We start from the raw sequence: 25,252 nt of genomic DNA, 5'->3' as shown, positions 1-25,252 counted from the left end.
TTTTATCCTTAAAAAAAAAGAAAGAAAAGAAAACACCACGCTGTCTTCACGGTGTGGAGAATTCCCAAAATATAGGAATATCATGGGAATACACCCAGTTGGCAACCAGTTAATTGAAGTGCCTTACTGCAAAGAGAGGCGCCACACATGAGTTACACTCAAGTGTGACTCTAATTAATTGCATTATGTTGTCAATCTGTCTGCATTTATAAATTAGATGATAATTACTTGCAAACCTTGGCCAATATGTCTGAGAGTGACTGCTGTCGGTCCGAGTTGGACAACGGTTACCTGGAGCATGTTGGTCCAACTAGGCAACCTGGGTAATTACCCTCCAATCAAAAGTGTGTCATGGTAACTACTGTGTGAAGACATTCAATGCAATCACATGGAAACCACTGATATTTCTTAGTCGCAAGGAGGTCGCGGACAAGTTTTAACTTGAGAGACTGATTCATGTAAGATGCATCATATGAAATGTAAACTCCCGTGGGTTTGAAGCTCAGCTCAAAGCAAAGCAGGTCTAAAAAGTGAGGATGTCTTTGCTTCTTCTACAGTTCAAAGTCCTCTGCAATGTTTAAAAGTACAAACGATAAATTCTCTATATATATTAAACCACAAATACAAAGCTATTTATGTCATTTATTACCAGTGTCTGACTATTATTAATCTGCTAGGGTACCTTGTTGTTCATTTGAGGTATAAGAGGATCGTATGGAGGCATCTGCATTTCTTTATATTGTTTAACAAGCAGAAGTCCAGATTATAATCATGTGAGCCAGGCACGAAAGATAAACAGCACATTAACTTTAATCACAGTTAAAAGTTGTTTAACCCAACAACAGAAAACAAGAAACAAGAGAAAAAATGGCCGTTTAGTCCTAAAGATAGCATCAGATATATTGGTGATACCAGAAAGACTCCACACATATAGAAGAGAGCTTTACAAGGCTGGGCTCGTTTTTTACTTCGACCAAACATGTCCTGAACCACAGAGTCCACTGTTACTTTTCTGTTCTAGGTGACCTGTTTTTCCTTTATTAATATAATCTGTGCCACCTGTCTGTGCAGCGTACATTTGGCAATAACACAACGCGGCAATAACCTGAGTTGAATATTACTGAATGTACCAACCGTCTTGTTTTTGTTTTTTGGTTGTTTGTTTTTTTTATAACTTGTGCAATGTGTGTTTATGTGATAAAAACTGGATGTTATCTAAGGTACAAGAGGAAGATCCATGTCAAGCAGCTGAGCTCAGTCCAATCGGTTTTTCGTGGTTATCAACACAAAAGAAAAGAAAACCCCACAAGAACATTTCAGACTTACACTGAAGAGCGTAATGTAGTTGCTGATTAGGTCGTGGACCACACTAATTTCCTGTGTGGTTTGTCCTCGAGTCTGGAACAGGCAGGAGGAGAAAACGGAAGCCAGTTTTTCACTTGGCATGCGGTTCAGGTGGGAGCATTGCTGGATCCTGAATAACAGAGAGAAACATGCTTAGAAAATCCCTTAATGTACCCGCAGGTCGACACGAGTGGCTCATATCTTTTGCTGAATCGCTCTCGTGGCCTCTAAAGCCCACTCATACTACTCGCTGTGGCACGAGCACACAGAGAGCTGAATGAAACATCGGGCCTCGCTCCAAATTAAGCATCAAGTCAATTAAGTCTTCTCTAAACAATCTATATCAAAAGGAGCTAAATCTATCCACTGCAGGTTTCCAAGGGAAATCGAGTGAATGATACACGAAGACAGCAGTGTGCTTATATTTAAAAAACAACATAAGAGGTGGAAGAAGGGGTTTTTGTAGCTGCAGCACAGTATCAAAGTTGTGCAAGCTTTTTCTTTGGTTCTGTATCTTCTGTGTTGTTTGTCTCTGCATTTCCACTCCAGGTAAAACAAACAGTAAATCAGTAGTTTCAGTCCACAACGCGCGAGACGGCTGTAATTTATTACTAGAAATCTCCACAGTTCAAATTATCCAGAGGTGAAGAAGTAGAGAATTCAGCGGTGTAACCAACTGAGGGAAAAATATATGATTTTCATGAAAAGAAACAAAAAGCAGCGCACAGCCAGAAATAGCGCCGCTCGTTTTGTAGACCTCAGCTATGTGTTTGCTAATTGCCTGAGTCTTTAATAATGAGCCACACAATCTGTCTCAGTTGAAAAATGCCAGCGCTCGCTAGAAACAATATGGAATTGATTCATCGCTTTCAACCGAAGGACACTGTTACTTCACAAAAACAATCTTTTTCTTCTCAGCTTGGTTTGTTTTTCCCCCACAACAACTTTTCAGTGCATTCACTGTTCAGCAAACAGACTTAATTTGAAAGAATATTTAACAGTATTGGTCAGATGGAGGGGAAAAAAGCAAACAAAAAAAACGGGGGTCATTAGGGGAATAGAGGAAACAATGCAGCTAATCAGCAGGCGACAAGCAGCAACCAGAGGGCCGCTCGGGCCTCATGACCTTTGAACTATGCTCGTTTTGTCTGTGATGCAGAGCGGCCTCTGCAGAGCCACACTTGTTTCATCAGCAACAAGGTCAGATAAGAACATAGGTCAACTTACAAATGCATAATATTGCAAAGTAGCTATCAAAGAATGGGTTTTTAATCCCAATTAGTGCCAACAAGTTGCTGCAAAAGTGGTCGAACTAATTAGGCTGGTTTTGAACTTTGCTGCAGTAAGTAAGAGAAAAACTTGTGCATCACGAAGATGCTGGGTCATGCAGATGTGACCCTGGTTCTCATTTGACTTTACACTGCGTGAAGATGTTTTCGTGTCATATCCATCTGCTAACAACCAAAAGATGACTAACTGCTACATTGTGCTGCTGGCCCCAGGAGACAGAAGTTGATACCAGTGATAAAAAGTGAAACAATGGATGGCAAAACTTAAGTTGTCTGGCACTCAACTTTGCCTGTGTGTGCCGTGGGCATTTTTTGTTACTGATAACTCAAGGATCCAAATGTCATGTTTGTCTAAGTTCGGGACATTCTGCTCAGACAAAAATAATAATAATAATAATAAACTTTATTTATAAAGCACACTAAAAAACCAAGGGTATACCAAGGTGCTTGACAAAAATAAAATAGGAAAAGGGAGATGGGAGATGGGAGGGAAAAGAGAAAGGACCTGGCACGTATCAATTATAAAAACCTTGACAATCATAAGATATAAAAGTAGTTCACAAGCATAAAAAATGTACCAGCGCACACCAAGTGTTAACTAGGTGGAAAGGCAAGATTAAACAAATAAGTCTTAAGCCGTGATTTAAACAGTGGCATAGAGTCAGACGCCCGGATAGCGACAGGAAGGTTGTTCCATAAGACCGGGGCAGCTACAGCAAACGCGAGACTTCAGCCGAGAACGAGGTTGCTCCAGAAGAATTTGGGTAGCAGATCTAAGTGCTCTGACAGGTGTAACCTGAGAAGCTCATTGAGGTAGCTCGGCGCCAAGTTAAAAATCATCCTGTTAACTAGTCATGATAAGTAAGCATGTTGCAAAACCTCTGCACTCTACATCAATCACAATAATTCAATTCAGTCATAGCGCTGAATGAAGCTTCCCACCCTCAAAAAAAACACAGTGCTAACTCTTTCATGAGCAAATCGCAATGTGTATATAAAAATCATAAAAACCAGCTTTATTTAATCATTTTATTCCTAACAGTTACTATATCTGTGTAAGCTGATGCTACGGCATTTGGACTGCACTTTGCAAAATATGTAAAATACATATAATCCAGAAAGCTATGAGTAATGTTTGAAAGCCAAATCTCAGCACTGACTAGCAACATTAGCTTGCTAACAAATAGGTTCATTTAGCTTTTAGCTGCTAACTAGCTGTGTGGTGATGCTCTGAAACAGCTAGATGTGCTACTTTTAAACGGCTAAGGCTATCTTCTTAGCATTCAGCACTGTTTTCCCTTCCACTGAACATAATTTTTTAGAGAATGAAAGTTTGTTTAAACACAAACATTTAAATAAAATTAGATTATAGCAGAAAAAATATATACCTCCCTGTGAAGTCTAAGCACAGGTAGGATAAATTTGGTTAGCTAATGCAGCTAATTAGCTTACGAGCTTAGCTGTTTTCCATGCATAAAAACAGCTACAAAAAACTACAGAGAAATAAGGAATCTGGCAAATGCTAGGATTTTCAACAGGTTTATCTGGTAGGCTGATATCCTTCCACTTATTTATGGTTATTAAAAAATAGTCCCTGGTCTCTCTCTCTCTCTGTCTGTGTCTCACCCACTCTGTCTGCACTGTGTAGGTGCAGCAGTTTCCACTGCTCCATCTGTAGCACATAATTAGTGTGGATAGCGAGCATACATAAATAGAAGATGCATTTTAGAGTACAGGGTTAGTGGTTAGAAACCAGCTCTATCATCTTATTTACTGTGTTGTGTTATTTTTATTAACACAATGTTGTTTAAGTCGTCTTTGCGCCTCGGGTTTCGAGTTTTTAAAAACCCTTAAAGTTTCCCTCCCAGAATGTAAAAGTTGACCTTTGTAATAAAACAGCTTCACTAACACAAATGCTAAACATGTCAGAGCTCGATGCCTGTGATCTCGTGCGTTTTTACCTGTAAAGATGCTGCAGCAGGGCTTCAAGGGTTGACCTGTTTATCTTTGGCAAGCTCTCTATGAAAGCGGAGTACTTCTTCACTCTCTGCCTTTCGCTCTTCTCATCTACCGAACCAAGCAGAGAAGAAATATAATAAAATGAATAAACACAAGTACAAAAGCTTATGTTCAAACACATGCCACAAAAGGGTTTTTACAATATGTTTAAAATTACTCTGCAAATTCACACAGTTTAGCATGGTGGACTTGTGCATTTCTCTCTTTCCTACAACTCTGCAGACTTTATAGTGTTTGACATCCCACATGCCAGAAAGCTCACACACCCAGAGCTGACACCCAGTATGGATAGAGCTCCTTGGTCAGTAGTGCATCTTCTGCCTGAGACAAGAAGCTCTTCAGCGTGTCAGTCACATCCTGAAGTTGGTGCTCCTTCTCCCTCAGCTTCACATTACGGGCATCATGGGTGAACTCCTCCAGGAGGTGAGACACTCGACCAGGATTCCCAGGCCTCTGGTAGACTCCCTCCTGGCACAAACCTGGGTACAGTGTCAGAAGACAGCTGATTAATAAGAAATCGCCACCTTCCTTCTGCACATGTTCTATCCAAATGACAAATAGCTCTGCCGTGTAGCATCTCCAAGAGAAAATGACAGCATGTAGATTTTCTATATGACAGGATGCATTTATAGAAAAGTAAGCAGCCTTATGGACAGTGTGACTTGTAGGATTTAACAACGTTGCATAAGCACATTTGAATCTAAATTGCAGGTGGAATAAAATTGTCAGTGCAAGGTATATTAACCTTCTGTGCCATTTCACAGTCTCACTCAGAGTTAACTTTTATTCCAATCCCTCATTATACAGCACACTACTTACCGTGACACTGTAAAAGTCCACAGTTACCATACATTAACCAAGCCAGGACTCTGTATGATGCAGTTTCTAACTTTGTATGGAGCGTTCCTCTGATTAACAGCAGAGTGCAGTTGTGCTACATTTATTTTCCACACTTCTAAAACTGTTTTTTTAAAAGGGAAGAGATAGGATAATGGCAGCGCATTGCCAGACAACATTAGAAAGCATGAAACTCTCATCGCAACACAGTGCACTGGATGAATCAGCTGCTCAAGGGGAAATCATAATAATAGTAATGCAGAACTTTCTTTTTTCAAATTAAAGAAAAACAACAAACTCTTTTAGCTGAGAGATACAATGTAGCTCACCATACTGAGTGACAAAAGCAATGCAGCTGTCGACTATAATAGGAACACCGTTTTTAGTCAGCTGTTGGTCGCCGAGCGCATTGCCGTCTGTGCCAGCAGCCAGTTTGATAGCAGAGTGCCACACGGTGAAATCCATCTTGTTGAAGCCATGAATGTAAACTGTTCTATTTATATACATGTGAAAAAAGAGAGACAGAAACACAGTAATTACTGGTGAAGAATGCCATCCTGTGATTTGCCCGTACAACACGGCGCTTCCTATTCGATGACCTTAAGTTCATATATTTAGAAACGCGCTGCTAAGTCATTAAATTAACAACCGACATGATTAAAGGAATCCAAAGAGCTTCTACAGAACACACGTCTATAAACAACCGCTGGTTTCCCAGTAGGTTTGATCAAAAAAAAAAGAAAGAAAGAAAAAAAAAAACATACAAACAAACAGCAATTAAAGACAAAGTTTTATTGCACAACGCTAAAAGCGAGACTAAACTGGTTGGCTTGTGCGAGGCCTGCGATGCTACGTGCCATCTCACACCTTCTCTCTAACTGAGGCGAGGTTTTAATTACCTTGGATGGTTACAGTAGGTAAGGTGCATTTGGACTAACAAGACAAAAGGCTGAGTTGAAGCTAACAGGACCGCATAAAGCATATTGTTGCTGTATTGCTAATACAGTTCCAATTAGCACAGGCTTTTTTCCTCTCCCTCTCCCCCCCTTAGAGACATACCTTCCACACGCCACCATCAGCAGGACTTGGATCTTGTCCTCACCCTCAGTATGTGTGGAGACAGCTGGAGTGGGGTTAAAAAAAAAGGTAGCAAGGTTTAGAAAATGCAGGCATACATTCAAATGAGCAACATCTTTAGAATTATTTGATCTCACTCCAAAGCCTGAGAAAACTTTCGCCATGGAACTTGAGAGGTGATGCATTCATTCATCGGCTCTTAAGTATACATTTGCTGTTTAAATCAGTTAAATAACACCCTGCTAAAATATATCTAGACATATCTGACTGGGCTTTTCAAAGGTGTAGGTATACACTGGGAAAATGAGATAAGTGAGAAAACAGTGCAGTGATGGAAAATGCCAAATGCATTGGAGTTAATAGCGTTTCCTTGTTGTAATGGGAAACATGATTTCAGGCTGTGTGCGAGCGTCTGACGGCCGAGTTAAACAAGCGAGGGAAGTGGGGCGTAAACACTCGTTTCATTTGTCATCAAGGTTTACATAAATTTGGTTGAAATGCAACTAAACAAGATTGCACTGTGCGCAGTATTTAAGACATCAAATAAAAGACAGAAAGGAAAGGAAAACAGATACAAGGTTACTGGCATTCCTCTTTTGCAGAATCAATCTTTTGAAATCGGAATAAGAGTGTATGATCCACAGAAACTGGGCTCAGGGACTCGAGCGCTCTGCCATAATCTCTTCTGGGGCTTCAAACAGCTGCTTGGATCATAGCAACAATCACACGCAGCAGAGAAAGTACAAAAAAAGATATGAGGCTCTGCACAAATCTCCTAGCAACAACATCTGGCACTTTCATCACACTCGAGCACTGGTTGTGCTCACATATATAGACAGAAAGATACAAAATCGAAAAAAGAAGCAGGACTTCACCTTAAAGAACTGTTGAATTTTGGAGATTGGTCTGTACCTCAGTAGAAACACTTGCTATACAATTACATGCTTTGTTACAGAAGATTAAAAATCGGGGGGAAATGAGTGTTTTCGCTTCGTTTCTCCTCACAGAGACAAATCCTGTGTAGAAATCTAGTAAGTAACAGTAAAAATAGCAGCGCTGGCCCCAAACAGCCAATCAGATGGTCAAAATTTTGTGTGTAGTTGAAATTCAGTTTCTATAGTGTGGTGGTGGGCGTATCTACTCATTACTAAAGTACAGATGGATATAAGAGTGTATTTGGTTTCTTCTTGGCTGACTGTATCCATAAAAAAGCTATCCTATACGTGTGCTATAGCTTGTAACAGCAGGGATGTGGCACTCAAAGTGTCCTGCATAGAAATATATAGGAGAATCCATAGTTTACCAACTTATTTAAATATTATTTACTTAAAACCACAGTTACTAAGGCCTAGACACCAGCTGGTGACCACCTAGAAAAATCTGATCACTAAACATATACATTGCCCAACCAATTGGTGGGTGGTTAGTGGGTGTCGCCATGGAAGATGCTAGCTTATCTGTAAAATAAAGTATAATGCAAACTGGAAACGGATAATTTTCGACACAAGTAAAACGTATTGCTGCTACCAAAACATTTGAAAAAGTGCAATTTCTCTATGGTAAATGAAGTGGTTCTTATATAGCGCTTTTCTACTCTGAGCACTCAAAGCGCTTTACACACCTTGCCTATGAAGGTAAATGTTCTCCGTTTCCTGTTTGCATTGTATTTTTCACTACTAGTTGGCAAGTAATTTGCGAGTGTTTGCAGACTAGCTGAGATCTTCCATGCAAACTATTGGTGACCGCGGCAACCTACTGAGGACCAAAAAAAATCACAAGGTTTTCAGTACAGCGCTGTGCACTTCTGTGTGACCAGTTTCATGCTAGCGACTGCAAGCAATCAGTCGCTAACTGGTCAGGAAATATACATGTTTACCAAGTGACCAGTCTCTACCAGGCCTGTGTTAAAAGGGCAGCAACCTCTGGCAATGACTCATTTTTCCCTAACTACCGGTTGTTGCCAGATGGTCCCCAACAAGACTAGTTCTCTGTGATTGAGGACTGAGGTACATGATTTGAGCCTGACCAATTTATCAGCAGGCTGCTGTTATTGCTATTACTTTCTATTGGCCAATTTGAAAGTGAAAGTTTTAAAAGTAAAGAGCTTCTGTTATGTGTTGATGTTGCATAGTTTGCCCACCGGAGGGCACTGTGTAACACATGTTTTTGGAACACCACAAACACGGTAAGCAGCAAAATCAGGCAAAGCATACACAAGTATACACAAGTATATAAATAACATATACGTTTTATGAAAATCCATAGATACTTTGGAGTATTGGATTTTTAATTAATCAAAAATCAATCATTGTATTTATTTAGGACTCTGGTAGAATAAGCTAAGGGTGATGGACTGGTTGGCACACAATGTTAAGTTAATGCTGTGTACACAGAGGAGGAACATCATTTGGAAGATAAACACTTTCAAACTGCGTTTTGTGGGAAGGTTTTTGCATCCCGGTGACCTCTGAAATAAAACTTATGGCTCTCGCCTCATTGATTTAGGCAGGAGCTCGGTCCTAAAATAACTGTTCGATGGCAATAAGCTGGCTGCTGACGGGAAAGACGTGCTTCTACAAGGACTGCTGGTTACTTTAACTCAACTTTAGAGTGTCCTTCACACTTTGTTTCTCCAGGATTAAACAAACAAGATATAATCTATAAATTGGAAAGCTATACAAGTCGAGTTATATTGATTTTCTACCTTTTTCTACCCTTTGCTTTCAGTCGTGCTAAAACTAACCCCACAATTAATCTGGTTCAGTCAGACTCTCGGTACCCTGAGGGGAAAAAAATAAGAATTCCTATGTGTGTAGTTTATTCTTTGTGTGAAATATCCATAACTGTCATTACTTTAGAGTGACAAGAAAAAAACTTTTCAATTTCCTCTACTGAATATTTAACAGACTGATCAATAATCTGTACAGACACAATTCAATTTGTTGGCACAAGCGAGATAGACGACTGGTAAAAGCATTACACATCACAGTGTTATTTTGGCTAGCAAATCCTTTGTACTCGTATAGGCCTTTGTATGTTGAGCTAAACAGCAAAAACTATTAATCCCCAAAAGTCTCTCTTAACAAGTAATTTGCTTTTTATTTTCTTTGGCAGATTTTCAAGGGCGCAGTGTTTCATTCTGATCCAAGCAACAAAAGGGGAAAGCAAAGAACTTCAGAGACTGATATTGACTTGAGAGAGGTTTATTAACAGTGTTATCAGGTAAATGTAAAACACTTGTCATAGCCGTTTGAACAAACACACAGCAATCCTCTTTTATCCATCTTACAGCTCAGTTGGAAATGTTTTATTACTTAATATGTTTGTGTGATAAGGAACTAATTCTGCGGCCTTGTTCTCTCTTTAATTTGCACTGAGCTTCCTGGAGGAAATTTTCATTAAGTTTTTGTTCACAAAATGTGAGCAATTTTAAATCCACATTTCCATTAGCGCATTTTGATTCCCCTTTTTATTTTTACAAGTATTATGTGATAAGCTCACAATATGACCGTCCCACCTCTGCAGGGCTTCGGGTCTGATTACACACGGTGGTGTTTTAGGAACTGAGCTGTCAGTAAATACAACTGGAAAGAAAGAAAGTGGATTGTTTTTATTTTTTCCCTGTACTTGCAACTCCTGCTGGTTGTCTATGGCATGGAAAGATACTGTAAATAAAAGTCTGTTTGTCAGACTATTTATATGTTTTAGAAAAATGACTCATCTCAGTCATACAATAAAAGATGAGCATAGCTATCATGAATCAGACTGTAGGATTGATAACACTGCATGCTTATTGGCTAATGACTTGCAATTGACAAGTTGGTAGCCACTGATCTCGACTTATCTTCTTTCTGACTCAAATACTGACCAACACTTAAAAATTAACTTTATGTTTTATTCAATATGAACTGTAAACGACTCAAATCATCAGGATCGTGTTTACTGAGCTCACTAAGCAAGAGAGTAGAGGGCCCTTTTTCCATATACTTCTATGCAGCCAAAAGGCTTTGCAACTAGAGTTGTCGCCCCCTGCTGACCATTAAAAAAATGCAGGTTTAAGGGACTTCCACAAGCTATATTCATCTTTTTTACTGTCTGTGTCTCAATCACTGTTATAGCATACAGATATTCATTTTGAAAAATATGGAACTATTTACAGTAGAGCTGGGCGATAGAACGATAACGATATGTATCGCGATATAACTTTTACTCGATAGAGAAATTAAGCTATCGCGATAGACCTCGCCGCTCTTGTCCTCTTAAAAAAAAAAAAAAGGTCAGCCGATCCAAATTCAGTAGCGCAGAGCTGAACCAATTACAGCCGCAGCGTCACGTCGCGTGACTTGTTACGTACAGCACAAGTGCCAAGCCGCACGTGTGTTTGTTTGGGAAGCAGCCAGCGCGTAATGGAGGAAATGAGTGTGCCGACTAGAAAAATCAACCGAGCGTGACCGAAGAGAAAACAGATGATGGTTCCAATGCCGGAGAGATTGTCGAACGGAAGAGCCATAGAAGTTCCGTAGTTTGAAGGTATTTCGGCTATTTAAAGTCTGACAAAAAACAGAGTAGCGTGCACTGTAAATTGTGCCGAAAGCAAGTCTGGAAATACAATAAACTGGTGCATGCGTCACACTGTGCGCCACGTTATTGTTTCGGTGAAATGAATTTCTACAATACTGTTACTGTTAATTCTACTCTCTGCTTACATATACACACAGTTACTGTCCCTCCACACATACGACTCGGTTCTGCTTCTATGCCCCAGCTTTGTTTACTTTTTCCCACCGAGGCTTCTAGACTTCTGATTGGCCAACATTTCTGCACGGTTAGGAATCTAGCGCCACCTGCTGCTTTGGCATGTTCATAGCAGCGTTTTCCTTCATTTCTCCCTTTATGTGTGGACGGGATTATTTTTTAAAACGAAAACGGAAAATCTCAGTTTTCAAAAATACCCGTGTACGTGTGGACGTAGCCTCAGTCTCTGACTGGAAGCGCTAATTCGTCATTCGGCTTTTGTCAGACTAAAGTAACTGTTAAAACTGTTTGAAAAGCTCAGCTATACAACAAGGAGAGATTGAGAATTTCTTTTTAGTTCTCAGTTTATTTGATATTGACAAAAGTTAGTCAGTTTTGTCTGTTCTTCTGTAAAACAAACTAAGATTTATTTTTAGAATTAATATTTTGTTTCTAAGTGGAATTGACAATTTAGTCTATTTCGTTTGTTCTATTTTGAAACTTAAACGCTTTAGCGGCTGCTTTTTGTGTAGTTTGCAATATTTGCCTTTATTTATCTGAAAAAGTCTCATGTTCCTTAAGTACATCTACCCTGTTGAACTTATTATGGGAAATAAATATTTAAAAACAAGCTGCTGATTATTTCACATTTTACTTGTGAGCAACGGCACATTTAAATCTTACAAATATAGTTATTTGGCTTATATCGTGATAGATATCGTTATCGCCTGAAATGAAAAAAACATATCGTGATATGAAAAAATCTCATATCGCCCAGCTCTAATTTACAGTAAAGACAATAAAGCGGGGTATTATTTGGGGTGTGGTTACTTTGTGATCGGCAGGTACCTACTGTGTGACTGTGCAATATGTATGATTTCTGTGTTTGGTTTACTTATCACACGTGATGGCCAGTTTCAATTTCTTCAGTCGATTTAAAGGTCACTTTTACTGGCTACTAAAAAAAAGGTTCACAATTTTATGACGCTTGTCACACCGGCAAAAAAGGTTTGCGATATCCCTGCAAGTAGGAAAACCAGTGGTCAACAAGCGATTGCACTCATTTGTGGTATTTGGCAGTTGCACAGGTTACTTGGTGGGAGGCAACCTGTCTCCAACCAATCACAGCCTGACTCAAACTGACTGCAATCACTTTCAGACAGATTAGCAAAGGTTTGCTAATATTTGAAGTCTAATTTATAAACACAAATAGATTTGCCAACACGTTGACAGCAACTTAGTCAGACTACACCGAGAAGTGCAAGTCGTCTGCAACTGGTCTCTTTGAAATGGCAGACCTGACTAACTTGTCTGCCAAGTGGTCGTAATCTGGTTATGTTCCTATAAAAACAAGACTGTGTCATGATGTTTTGGCACCATTTGTATCTTGTTATCTGTAAGCACCCTATAAGCAATCTTGTGTATATGTTATTACAAATTGAGCTCTAAAGTGCTACAAGAGGTTAAAGAAATTCCAGGGAGGACCTTCATCAATGTATCTGGAAAAGTGGACTTACATGGTATTCCCCATTTTCCATAACAGCACCTTCAAACTTACTGATACTGTTCAGAAAAATCAAATGACATATAACATATTAATGTAACGTTGTAGCATGTCATTAAGAGAAAAATTCTAGTCTAATCCGAATTGGCTATTTCTAACGTTAGCATCCATTTAAAGATGAATTATCAGCGACTTTGAAACACGTGTTAGCTGTGACCGGCGATTGTTACATATCTTAAAAATGAGTTTTTTAAAAATCTAATTTTGCCTTAAACAAACCTCATTGTGGACACATTTTAAATGTGACTGCCAAATATGCTGGACAGCAGTCTTGTGCTGATGCCTATCTCAAACTTTAGATGATTGAGCAGAGCAGTGGGATTAACTTCCTTTTTTTCTATTTAGGCCAGTGCCGATAGAGAAATCCACTGAGAAAAATCGCACTGAATGAGTTTAAACTTAATGTGCTTATCTTGTTTGAAAACCTTTCATTTCACAAAGTTCTGGGTGGGAAGGCTGATTTGTGCACCGTGACAGGTTAATGATTATCGAGCTCTATCTGTCATTTTCTCCTCATTTTACTTTGCTTCTTGTTATTTGTGCCGCAGATATCTTGACACAAGACATCACAAAAAGATCAATCTCCTCTCAAGTACACAGCTGAGCCCCCGGGAAGCCGTTTTAAGACGTATTGCACTCTCATTCTTTTGGGGATATGATTCTTTTTTGTTGCTGTTAACAAGTTACAAGTGCTTCATAGCCAAGAGAAATGAATACCGAATAACTAGCAAGGAGCAATAAATCATTATGTTTAGTCATTGGGCTGAATAGAGAATAAATGACAGTCGAGGCAATTAAGAATAAAACGAATAAAAGACAAAAATTAAGGCTTGTGCTTTATCGTCAGTGGGAAATCTTTTTTAAATGCATTTTAGAGGTGACTGGAATGATTATAACTCTGGCAGCCAGATGCAAAAAAAAGAAAGAAAACATTCTCAGACATCACAGTTGCAAATAAAACTGATGCAGTCTGAGGTGAACCGTGCTGGAAACATGTTTTGTTTTTGTTTTTTTAATTGAAAAGTGTATTTATTTAATCCCCGAGTGTTACACAGGGGCACCTTTCATGCGGTGGTGTCACTGTAGAGAAAATAACAGTTAATCCCATGTCACAGACTGTGAATCCTAAAGGGATCCTTTCAGTGCTCCAGAACCTACCATCCCCTGACAAAACACAGTCCCTTCTGGCGCTAACGGCTCCCCGGCTGTGACAAATATGGTTTGAGAAAGCCGGGAATAAAAATGAACACCACTGCAGTTCTTTATCCCGCCCCAGGTGAGAAGATGGGGCGGCGCTCTGCGCGATTTGATCCATGTCGAGCTGTAAGTGGATTAAAAAGATCCATTGATTCTCCCCTCCTTCTGTTCGCACATCACACTGGCGCAATTCATTGAAATGTTCCAAAATCTTTATTATCTGCCAAACTATGCGTGAACTTTTGAGCCTTCCACGCTGACTGGCAGCCACTCCGCACCGACTGTCCTTTAAATAACTTGCAATTTTGCCAGAAATGAGAACATATTGGCAAAATTCGTGTAAGTGGGCTGTGGGAACAGTGCTACCGTGACACCCTCATACTGTGAACATTATGTGGCTTTTTGAAAGCAATGAATTCTTCTTCTTCTAAAAAAAAAAAAAAAAAAGATCATGTTTTCATAAAAGATTTTGTTAGCAGCTCTGGGGAAGCCGAATCTCATCTGAATGACGATTGCCTGTCGATGCATTAGGTAATATTGACATTTACTGACCTCACTCTACCGGAGGAGCTTCTTATTCTCTCCTCTGCTCCTCCTCTCCGAGCTTGTCTTTTCTTTTTCTTCTTTTTCATATTATGGAAAACTAAGTTAGTCAGATAGAGGAGTGAGATTCAGCTGAAATGTGTAATGGTGTGAGAAGCTGAAATGTCTTTGCATCCTCCGACATCATTAAGTAGGTATAAATGCAAGCAGTAAGAGGGTGTTATGGATTGGTAGTTTTTTTGGAAATTACAGAGAGTATATGAAAATAGAGCGAATGCTACAAAGCCACAAATCTCAGCACATTCATCATGAAGTTACAGCAATTGACCGCTGACACTATCAAGCAGAAACAGATATGGTTGCTTTGGGCTCTGAGATTAAAAATGAAAAAAAAAATCTGATTTATTGCCTATTAGAGGCCCACCAGAAGCTTTTTAAGGGATTGTTTGCTCATGTAGACTGTGGCAATTTAGGGAAAGCTGAGGTATACAGTTTGTGTTAACTAAGAGAGCAATATAACTTTTACTATTTAGGTTCAAATAAATTTTATGTGTACATAAGTCAGTAATGGGTTTTCTTTTAAAGGCAGTCAGGATTAAAGTTTGGGGGTTTTATAGTAATTCAAATAAGTCCCACGATCCCCCTCAATTTTTCCTCTGCATGAGTTCCAGATTGCTGAAGTCCAGGGAAGATTTTGTCAGTGCCAACTGGGAGCACCTGGACCCTATGTTCCCAAACTGTAAAAATGTTGTTGCCACGTCTTTTTGTCTTTCACTCACCTGCCTGTCTGCTAGCATGCTAGTAGTCATACATGTCCATACCACTGATCCCACCAGTTTCCACATCTAATTAGATTTGCATTTAATGTAGCCAAGTTTTTTTTTAAAGTTACTTTGTTGAAATGCAAATAGTGTGCCAAGCCTTTTTGTTGCAGCCTTACGAGTTAGGCAGTGACAAACTGGGGGCTCGTCCGGGATTCAGACACGGGACCTCTCATGTTTAAACTGAGAATCATGTCTCTGTACTAATCCTATAAGCTAAACTTGCAGTCATGTAAAAAAGAAAGTTTTTCAAATGAATCTCTGCAGTCCTGTGAAAGACGTACACCCTATGATTCAATAGTTTGATGAGCCAGCTTTAACAGCAATAACTTAAAGTAATGGTTTTCTGTATGACTTCTTATCATTATTTCACATCAGTGTGGAGGAATTTTGTCTCACTCTTCTTTATGCTGCTTCAATTCAATGAGGTCTGCAGACATTTTTTATATACAGCTCTGCTAATGTATTCAGTATTTTAATCAGGCTGAGGTGTGGACATAAACTGGGCTATTGCAACACCTTTTTCAGCCATTCTTCTGCAGATCTGCAGTTGTGCTTGGGATCATTTCCCTGTTGCATGACCCAGTTTCAGTCAAGCTTAAGGTGTCAGACAGACAGCCTCACATCTGACTCTCGAATACTTTGGTAAACAGAGGAGTTTTTGTCCAACTCAAGGACTACAAGGTGCCCACGTCCTGTGTCTTTTCCTCTTAATTCCTATGGAAGCAGTAAGGGTGTATGTCATTTTGCACAGAACCGCACAGCAGGTGATTATACTTGTATAATGCATTTTGTCTAATGAGTTTTTCATATGATTGCTTTACATGGTGTCGTTACTGTTAGGTGGCTGAGTTGGTGAATTTAAATATATGAATTCAAGTATGTGTGCAACAATCTGAATCTTGAAAGCAGTACACACACAGTAGTGCACACTTGTACTTCTGTGCAGTAAATGTGTCTCAATTCAAAACTGGAGAAAAGACAGTAACCTTGCTATTGATGTAATGCATTTTTTAATATACTTGGATAAGATGATTCATGGTTATTTGTCAAAAAGGAGAAGTAAAGCCAAGACTTTCAGGAGCCAAACTATGTTATCATGGACAAAAAGTTATTAGAGCAAAGTTTCTTCAACAAGACAGGGAGGGTCTGTCTATTAAATTCAAGTTTGCTGGACTTTCAGTCCTGATTATGCACCACTGAACCTACGTTGAGTTACAATATCTAACTTCTTATCTGGCTAATGATACAGACGGCAACTTCACTGAGCTCCCAGCATGAGCACACAGTGAGAGGCAGGGGGGGAAAAATGCTTACTGAGTTCTTGCAGTTGCTTGAGTTGAAGTACTTCCTCCTCTCCCTCCTCCTCTCCTGAGCTGAAGTGCAGGGAAGAGCCTTCCAGCATAAACCAGCCCATCCTCCAGTAGTACAGGTCGTGACCTTCTTTGTAGTGGAGTCTGCCAATCAGTTCACTCTCTTTCCGCACTAGTCCCTCAACTTTAGGTGGGATGAAGCACTGCGGATCCGATAAGTAAACAAAAAGGAGTCTTATTTATTAGGAATGTCTATAATTAAAAACACTGGCAGCGGCCAGTGCTACCCCTCAGCCTCCTAGTACTTGCATTGTTATTGTAAAATATTACATTGACAAGATTTTCTGAAAACTTGACCACTGACCTCTAACCTTTGGGTCAAGGTCACTGAGATTCAATATTTTCTGAGATTTTTAGTGGATACACCTGTGTTATCAGTTTCAAAATCCTAGGTGACGTCCCTGTCAAGAAAGATACATCCATGATATAAATTTGAAACTTCTATGTTGCTTTGATCTCGACTGCCCGGCAGGGTGACGACAACAGCCTATTTTATTGTTTTGTTTTTTTTTTAAAATGTGAAACTAATAGCACAGCTGAAGCCTCATTTTCCTTAAACAGACACCCGTAGACACATTCACTGCTATTCTTTAGACACTGTTCTGTAATTTAAGCAGGAACACTCAACTGTGCCTAGGTCTAAAAACGAATTGATTAAAGATGCTGTGTGTTGCAGTGTCCATGATTGGGTTTCCTGGGAGTTGAGGATAAAACAGGGACAGGTTTGTGTAGTGTTGAATGATTCTGTCAGTACGTGAGGGAAGGGAAAGAGAGACTACATCTCTTAATGAAATAAGCAAAGGTAGGTTGAGGCTCACTGAAGACACAAAGAAAATAATTGTTTACGAGTGTCATTGTGCACTGTATCTGCAAACTGTGTCACCTTTGTTAGCGCCTGAATCCAGTCATGCTGCGTTTCCTGTGTTTCCGCTCCGAAAATCAGCAGTCGCTCCGTCTGCAGGTACAGCTCCACGGTAAACACAGCCCTGCCAGAGATGCACAGCTCACTATCAGATACGAGGAAATGAGAACGGCCTAACAGACACGCACAGAAAAACAGAAAACGGCTAACGAAGCATCCAAATCTAGCTTCAGTTTTCACGCGACCAATACATACGTTAAATCCAGGCAGATCTGCTGGGCAGCTTTCCTGAAGCAGCTGAGAGTTGAGTGCCTTTCTAAAGGCCACTTCTGTTTTACATTCCTCTACCAGATTTGTTTAAGAGTGGCGAGTTTGTTTATTCACCACTCCTATGGTGCTCTGGCACACACGTTCATTAGTATTTAGCCTCTATAATGTTCTATATGTGGGATCTTTGCTGTGCTCTCAGTGTCTCAGAGTTGTTGCAGAGACACACTGCCAATGTACAGATACCGGCCATTTCTTTATATTTTGTTAGCTTTTCTATGCACGAATGATTCAAAGGTCAGTTTTAAGTGGCTTAAAATACAAAATAAAAAAATCATTCCTCTATAAGTGGTTAGGTACAAGGACCGGAGCAAAAATGGGTTAAAAGAAAAAAAAGGAGAAAGTTTTCATTAATTTCAATGCATTAATTTAACATTGCCTTGTGGTGCTGTAATTCATTAAACCACATATAAAATTTCATGTTCCTGTCTAACAAAGCGGTCAAACAGAAACTGGTACAAATAAATACATTCCTTCAAAGAACCATTACTAATTGCAAACTGCAAAAACCATTAAAGTTGTTTTACTGCAAACTGGAAATGATTATCAAAAATGTTCACTACAGCACAGTTCAAGCAGACTTTGGCTCATGTGTGGCCTCTGTATTTAGTGTTTTTCCCACCATTCTATACTTTTAATGCGAAACACACTTTATGAGGCGTTATCCCACCTCACGTGTTGACACAAATGCCATCGGCAATCTGTAAATAAAGCAACAACAAAGAAGCCCCCCCCCCTCGTATATCACAATCACAAGACTTAATTGGATTTCACCCACCAAGCTCGAATGTCTACATTAAGAGGACAGCTTTTATAAAATTAGAAGCAGTCGGTTGTTTTAACAACATTTAATAACAATAAGATTCTTGTTGTGATCACTGTACAGGTCTTTGCTTAAATGTGTTGCAGAGCAGATCATCGGTGGATATTCACCTGCCTGAAAACATATTTGAGCATAAAAATTGAAGGTGTGCGTGCACCAAACACGTGAAATGAAAAAAAGGAAAAAGAGAAAAAGAATAGGCAGTATGCACTCATCCATCCCCACACTCGCAGGTAAAACCCTTGCTGTCTGCAACCCAAAGGCAACTATTAATCTTTGTTGGTCTTTCTCTTCCTGTTGTTTCTGCCTCCATCTCCCTCAGTGGAGGTGCACGGGTCAGAGTATCACTCGCTTAATGGTCGGTACATACTGGCGAGCAGTAGTTCCCTTTCTATTGGTGCGCTACAACGAGGGCAGCTCTAAATGCTACAGCGACGGCTGTTTAAGGTGGCGTGTCGCTGGGGTCACGGCAGCGCCAAGCTGCTCGCTTCTAAAACGTGTCAGGGGAACAGGAGAGACATGGGTGTTTGTGCGCTCTTTGCGTGACCTGGCCCGCCCCCTTTCCCTGCAATCCCCCCCTGCTGCCTCCGCGCTGGGAGGCTTGCAGGTGCTTGTTAGAAAGGGGGTCCTAGAGGGAGTGCGAGGGAGAGAGCGGCGGGGGCGGGGTTACCTTGATGCGCTGGGGAAAATTCCTTTGTAAAGAAAGGACAAGAGAGAGATGAGAGATGAACGCTGCATCATGAGAGTCCCAGAGGGACGGAGCGGCTGAGGGGGAAGAGGAGAGAAAGAAACAGGAAGCAAACTAGAAGGAAGGAGAGACAGAAAGGTGTTGAAATAATGATGTGAGCAAGAACATGAGCTATAAGAAGCAAACATGGGTCACTGTTTTGTGTTGTACATGGCATCAGTTTGAAACGGTTTGTCCCCTATGGACCACCTCACGGATAAACTTTATCTGCACAACAGCAAACTACATGTAGTTATCAAACTTTATGCCTTTAAAAAAAGTTGATGTGGACACCAGTTTGGTGGGAGAAGTCAGCTTAAGGCAGTAAGATGGTTTCTGCCTTTATTAAACGGTGATCAGAATTCGGTCCTGCCTGCCCTGGTACAGGGTGCAGCATTTGTTCTCATGGAGCAGAGAGCTCTGCAGGGATATTTCTGTCCTTGCTGTTGTTTAAATTTAAATTGAGTTTGAAAGTTTAGCTGTTGTGTAACTTTCAGGCAGGGGAAAAGAGTCACTAGGTTGGTTATGCACTGTAACAAAGGACAAAAAAAAATGATACAGATCACAATCACGCTGCAGCAGGCGAGCGACACACGAGGTAACAAGCACACGACAACAATAGAAACACTAATTTTAGTAAAGAGTTTACTTTGAAGTCACTCATTTTCCTCTGTCCTGTAGTGGGATTTATTCATAGACTGCGAGATGACGTAACTTTGAGATTTCTTAAAAAGGGACCTGTTATGGTTACTTCCAACTCTATATTCCTTTTTTTAGTATCTGTGAGAGCAGCTTTGCATGATTCACAGTTCAAAATAATCCTCGTCTGTCCCATACTGGGCCCTGCTACAGCTTAGTTAGTTCATCCAGCGTCATCTACTTTTAGGCCATTGTTTGAACAGCAACTGTGTGGCCTTTTTCTCCTCACAGCCTGTGCTGTGTACCTGAAATACCCATATTGGAGATATCTGCACACTCTGGCTGTTTCGTTATAGCAGTCTGGACCTGCCTCACAGGGATTCCTTGCACATACACCATGTTTAATATTGTAACCGTCTATTATTCTAGCAATATATACACATATATACCAGAAAAAAGTAGTTAGCCCTATGCCCTCACAGCAAGAAGGTCACGGGTTCAAATCCATTGCTCTGGCGTTTGCATGTTCTCCTCGTGTTTGCGCTCCTATCTCTCAAAGTACATACAATTGCACATGGGGTTAGGCTAATTGGTGATTCTAAATTGCCCAAATGGTTGTCTGTCTCTCTTACCTATCCCTGCGACAGGCTGGTGACCCGTCCACACTGCACCCACCTTCCCCCCCTATGACAGCTGCGATAGGTTCTAGACCCCCATGTGACCCTGAATTGGATTAGCAGAAGAAAATAAATGGACAGAAATAAGAAAATGAACACATAATGACATTTAGTCTCTTGCTTTGTGATGGTTAAAGTGCAACCAAAGAGGTGATTTGGTTAGTTTACACCTCAGAAGAGTCTGAAGTCTGTCTTTTTATGTGAGCCTGAGCCTGACCATCTAGTCTTAGTGACACATATCAGTCAGTTTTATCTGAATATAGATATGGAGATGTTCAAAATGTTGTCCTAGATGTACAGCTGTCTGTCTGGTCCCACCACGTTTCCACAAGAGAAATTAAGGCACCTATGATACAAATGATGCAATTGTTAGCAGCCCAAGAAACTTTATTGCACGCCACGCTGTGCAGGACGGATCTGATAAACTTGGGTATGACATCAAGTTTGATGTACATGGACATTAGAATGATAATTCCCAGCTATGTCCTCCTGCGTGGGGACAAAACAGTTTTATAACACGCTTCTGCCGCCATAAATCAGCTATATTTCTTCTTTGTCTTTGTTATTTTGCATGTTTTACCTCAATCTACTCTGTCTGGCTTTTGTTTTGTTCGCACAATGATGCCACTGCTGCAAAGACCACAGCATCACCCTAAAGTTTGACCGTCAGTTTCCTCCTAGGTCGACCAGATGAAACCAGACGGAACCGCTCTCCCTGTGCAGCTCTGGAGGCATATCCAAAGATATGATTCTTCCACACTTCTCATCTTTTTATCCGGGACTCTTTAAGTAAGAATTTCAGTTCTACTACTTTGCACAGATGAAAATCAAATAAGGAACCCTCAATTTTCACGCGCATGCTGCCACCTTATCACAGCAATCAAAAGAGCTCTCTGTCCTTTATTGCACATGTGAAAACTCCATGATTAAGGAAATATTTCACACATTACTGTAAAAAGCTGACCCTCCTTATTAGAGACCAGATTTTTAAATTGGTTCAATTCAATTTTCAAGTAGGCTTCAATTACACACGTGCGTGCTATTTTAAGTATAAAAAACTACTTGTTAAAATAGTTTTTTATACTAAGAGTGAGTTAAGAAACACTTCCTCACAGAGGAAACCTGCTGTACAAGACTTACCTGTGTTTTAAATGTGCACAAACTTATCTACATGTATTTTTGTAGTTTTTTAGTTTCTCCTCAATGCTTTCGTGTACCTCGGAAAAGTCTAAACTCCCTGCCCTACATAGAAACCCCATGTCACTTGCAAAGTCGAAGTCTAAGCTCTTCCAAAAAGCTTGCGTGCGAGAGGAGGACATGATAACGAACATGACAGATAATGAAACCGCACCAAAAAGCAGCTAAAAAGGACGAAAAAGAAGCAGTTCCAGGGCTTTTAGCTAAATCTGAAGGTTGGAATCGACTTACAAATATTCTTGTCAGAACAGGCAGATGAGTAAGAAAATAATTTTTAGGCAAGGAGAAAAAAAAAATCAACTTATCACCAGCTAACATACTCCCTTTGCATTAATTCCTTAGGAGTGGATTTCTAATATTCATAAACTTTAGCCAACGTATGTTTTGGGGCTGCGCTATAATTCACGGTGTCCTCTGCCACGGTGAAATTACCCAAATGCCATGTTTAATGGAAATGACACCTACGGTCTCCTGCAGCACGGTGATAGGCTGCTGGTGGGAGTGTGTCATCTGCATACATTAATATTCATGAGCGGCAGACATTGGAGAGGTGAGACGTCCCGGCTCTCTCCGTGCACGGGCATGCTGGGAACGCTGGAAGTTGCAGGATTGAGACGGAGCGAGGCAGAGCTTAATCTAGTGAAACGCACGGCCATTATGAGCGCCAGCGACGGAGAAATAATAGCTGTTGCCGAGGTCACGCCGTGACCTGTAACTGAGATTTATGTGCAGGGCTAAAAATGGTGCAAGACGATGCTGCTTTGTAGAAAACTCACCAAACACACACACGCATGATTATCAGTGTAACCTGTCACGGCAGTGTGTGTGTGTGTGTCCAGCTCATTAAAAAAGGTCAAAGTTTTAGCAAGCCAGATGTGTCTCTAATGGCTGTATACATAACATTTACAAATAAAAGCATTGTTTCCTCTTCATAACATCTGCTGCTATCATTAAGGACTTGGCTTATGCTTTAATCATAAGCAGTTATCAGACTCCGAGCTCGGGAACAGGGGGACAGGCACATGAACGCACATACAGGATGCAGTGGGAGTGTGACGCACGTGAGCGGGGACGTATGGGGACATCTGCTGATTCTTTTTTTGAGTGTTTGTACCACTTCCACAAGAAATAAATAAATAAGTAAATAAAAGTTTGTTGTCAAAGCAACTTTTTTTTGCTGTTTTTTGTGGTGTAGCTGCATCATAATCTGACTGAGGAGTGCTGAACGCAATCGGGGTGAGGTGGAACGGTAACACGAACACAGGAAGTGGCAGTTAAAACTGCATCCCCACCAAAGTAAATAGTAAACATAGCGCTCATAAAGCCCTGATGGTTCTGTAAAACTGAATAATGCTCAGTCTGAGGTTATGCTAATGAGACACACGACGAGGGGAAAGAACCAGAGCAGAAGCCTGGATATACATCCACGTCAAGCAGGCTGTGGTGCTGCAATAGATGAATAACACGTGCGGTAAAAATTATTTTAACCAATAAAAGAAATAAATTATTCAAAATGCCTTTTGTGTATGTGTGACACGTGTGTCCTTAAAGCAGATTTAACAATCACATAAATTATGATTTAGTAGAGAGGATGCAAATGAAGCATTTCAAAGCAGTTTAACTGCAGGGTTGTGCTGCGTATGCTTATGTACGAGGGATGTGCATGAATAAGAGTAAATTTAAATGTTGAGTGTTTATGAAAGCCTTATTACCTTGTTGATCTCCTGCAAAGTGTAATTTATGTGCGGTCCCCACATACTGGATTTAAATTAATGTTAAATGCTCGACATTAATAGCACAGCAGGGAAAGCTGTGAATATCTGGTATGACCAGGATGGGATGCGTGACTTGCAGAGGTGTCCCTGGCTCTAAATAATGGCACACAATAAAGACGGATTGGTGTGAAACATCGCAACAACTCTGAAGGTCATCGAAGGTTCGTAGAGATGCGCAAAGCCAGAAAAAGCTACAAACGCCTTCATGAAGACCAAAGTTTAAACCAACCCACAAAAACACAAATCATCTATAAGAAAATAGCTGGCATCATGCAAAGATCACACCAAGTGCAGAACGTTCAATCCTGAAAGTGGGCCAAGTGTAGAAACACAACATCTCTGCAGAAATCTCTAAATCTGCGTTTGTAGCTCCACTGTTAGAAAACACTGAATAAAAGTGATGCTAATGGAAGCATTGTCCCCCTCTGATATCTCAATTTGTTTCAAGTTGAAGGTTTAGGCAAAAATTTATAATGTTTTGTCTGAAAGCGGGGGGAAAAAAACCCTGAAAAATGTAATTACAGCACGGGATAGAGCACAAGTAGAGGGAGCATCAAGGTTTGGGCTTTGCTTCACTACCTCGGAGCCTGGATAGATTCACTGAGGGAATGATAAATCCAAAATTGTACGAGGTGATTTTAAGGAAGAGTTTCATGGCAAAACTTAGAGGTTGGCTAATTTAGTAAGACAATGAGCCAATAAGAGCGAGGTTTACAGAACTGTTACAGTCTCATGGGCTACTATTGGACATGTGATGGTGTTTGTTGCTGCTCTGGGAGGTTTGAGGTTATTTAAGAGTTCTCTCTGGACAGCTCATATTGTGAGTTTAAAAAAATATCAATATGTTTAAGAAATACATTAAAAAAAACAAATGCTGGCACTGTCTTACACTCATATTAAAATAACAGCAGTAAAATAAGTTTGATGTTCATTTGAAAAGAATCAGTTCAAGCTTAGGGGAACACAAAAAGTTTTGAAATCTAGTCTGTGATTTGGACTGAAGTAATTTCCTGAAGCCTTTAGATTTTCTTCTTCATGTACTCACTTTCACTAATTAGTTGATTTGTGTGTGCATTCATACCCAGCTCCAGTCATCGTCTCTGTGTGGTTGACAGCCAGGCTAATGACTTCGGTGGCGTCCACCCTGCCAATGGCTGAAGGGCTTCGCTCGCTCTCATAGTAACTCAGGAAGCCGCCTTCCAAAGTACACCAACGGCGTGCCATGTCTGAAATTCACACATACACAGAAAGCAGCATTACAAATACTGTGTATAAGGACCGGCCACTTACGAACTTAGTCATCCATTGGTGCATTCCAATGATAGAAAAAAGGACGTAAGAAAGCTTCTGAAACTACTAATTAAACACTAGTTGAAACTTGTACTAAAGTGGTGACTGATAAAAACGCTGCTCTTTTGCTGCCGGAG

At 40.3% G+C, this 25,252-nt stretch overlaps 1 protein-coding gene across 2 annotated transcripts in view; it reads right to left on the bottom strand.

Moving 5' to 3' along the window:
* Positions 1-25,252, bottom strand: part of arap2 (ArfGAP with RhoGAP domain, ankyrin repeat and PH domain 2) — a 168,931-nt gene that overhangs the window by 26,687 nt on the left and 116,992 nt on the right. For both annotated transcript variants that reach the window (XM_026162146.2, XM_080290822.1), the window contains exons 16-23: positions 24,907-25,051; positions 17,682-17,784; positions 16,743-16,941; positions 6,549-6,612; positions 5,819-5,982; positions 4,919-5,131; positions 4,595-4,700; positions 1,327-1,474 (exon numbers count right to left, since the gene is read on the bottom strand). In XM_026162146.2, coding sequence (XP_026017931.2) covers positions 1,327-1,474; positions 4,595-4,700; positions 4,919-5,131; positions 5,819-5,982; positions 6,549-6,612; positions 16,743-16,941; positions 17,682-17,784; positions 24,907-25,051 — 1,142 coding nt within the window. The remainder of the gene's footprint in view (positions 1-1,326; positions 1,475-4,594; positions 4,701-4,918; positions 5,132-5,818; positions 5,983-6,548; positions 6,613-16,742; positions 16,942-17,681; positions 17,785-24,906; positions 25,052-25,252) is intronic.

Source organism: Astatotilapia calliptera, chromosome 3 (assembly GCF_964374335.1).
Source record: "Astatotilapia calliptera chromosome 3, fAstCal68.1, whole genome shotgun sequence".
Classification (NCBI taxonomy): domain Eukaryota; kingdom Metazoa; phylum Chordata; class Actinopteri; order Cichliformes; family Cichlidae; genus Astatotilapia; species Astatotilapia calliptera.
Note: the sequence above shows the minus strand (reverse complement) of the source record. Positions and strands in the feature narration are given on the sequence as shown.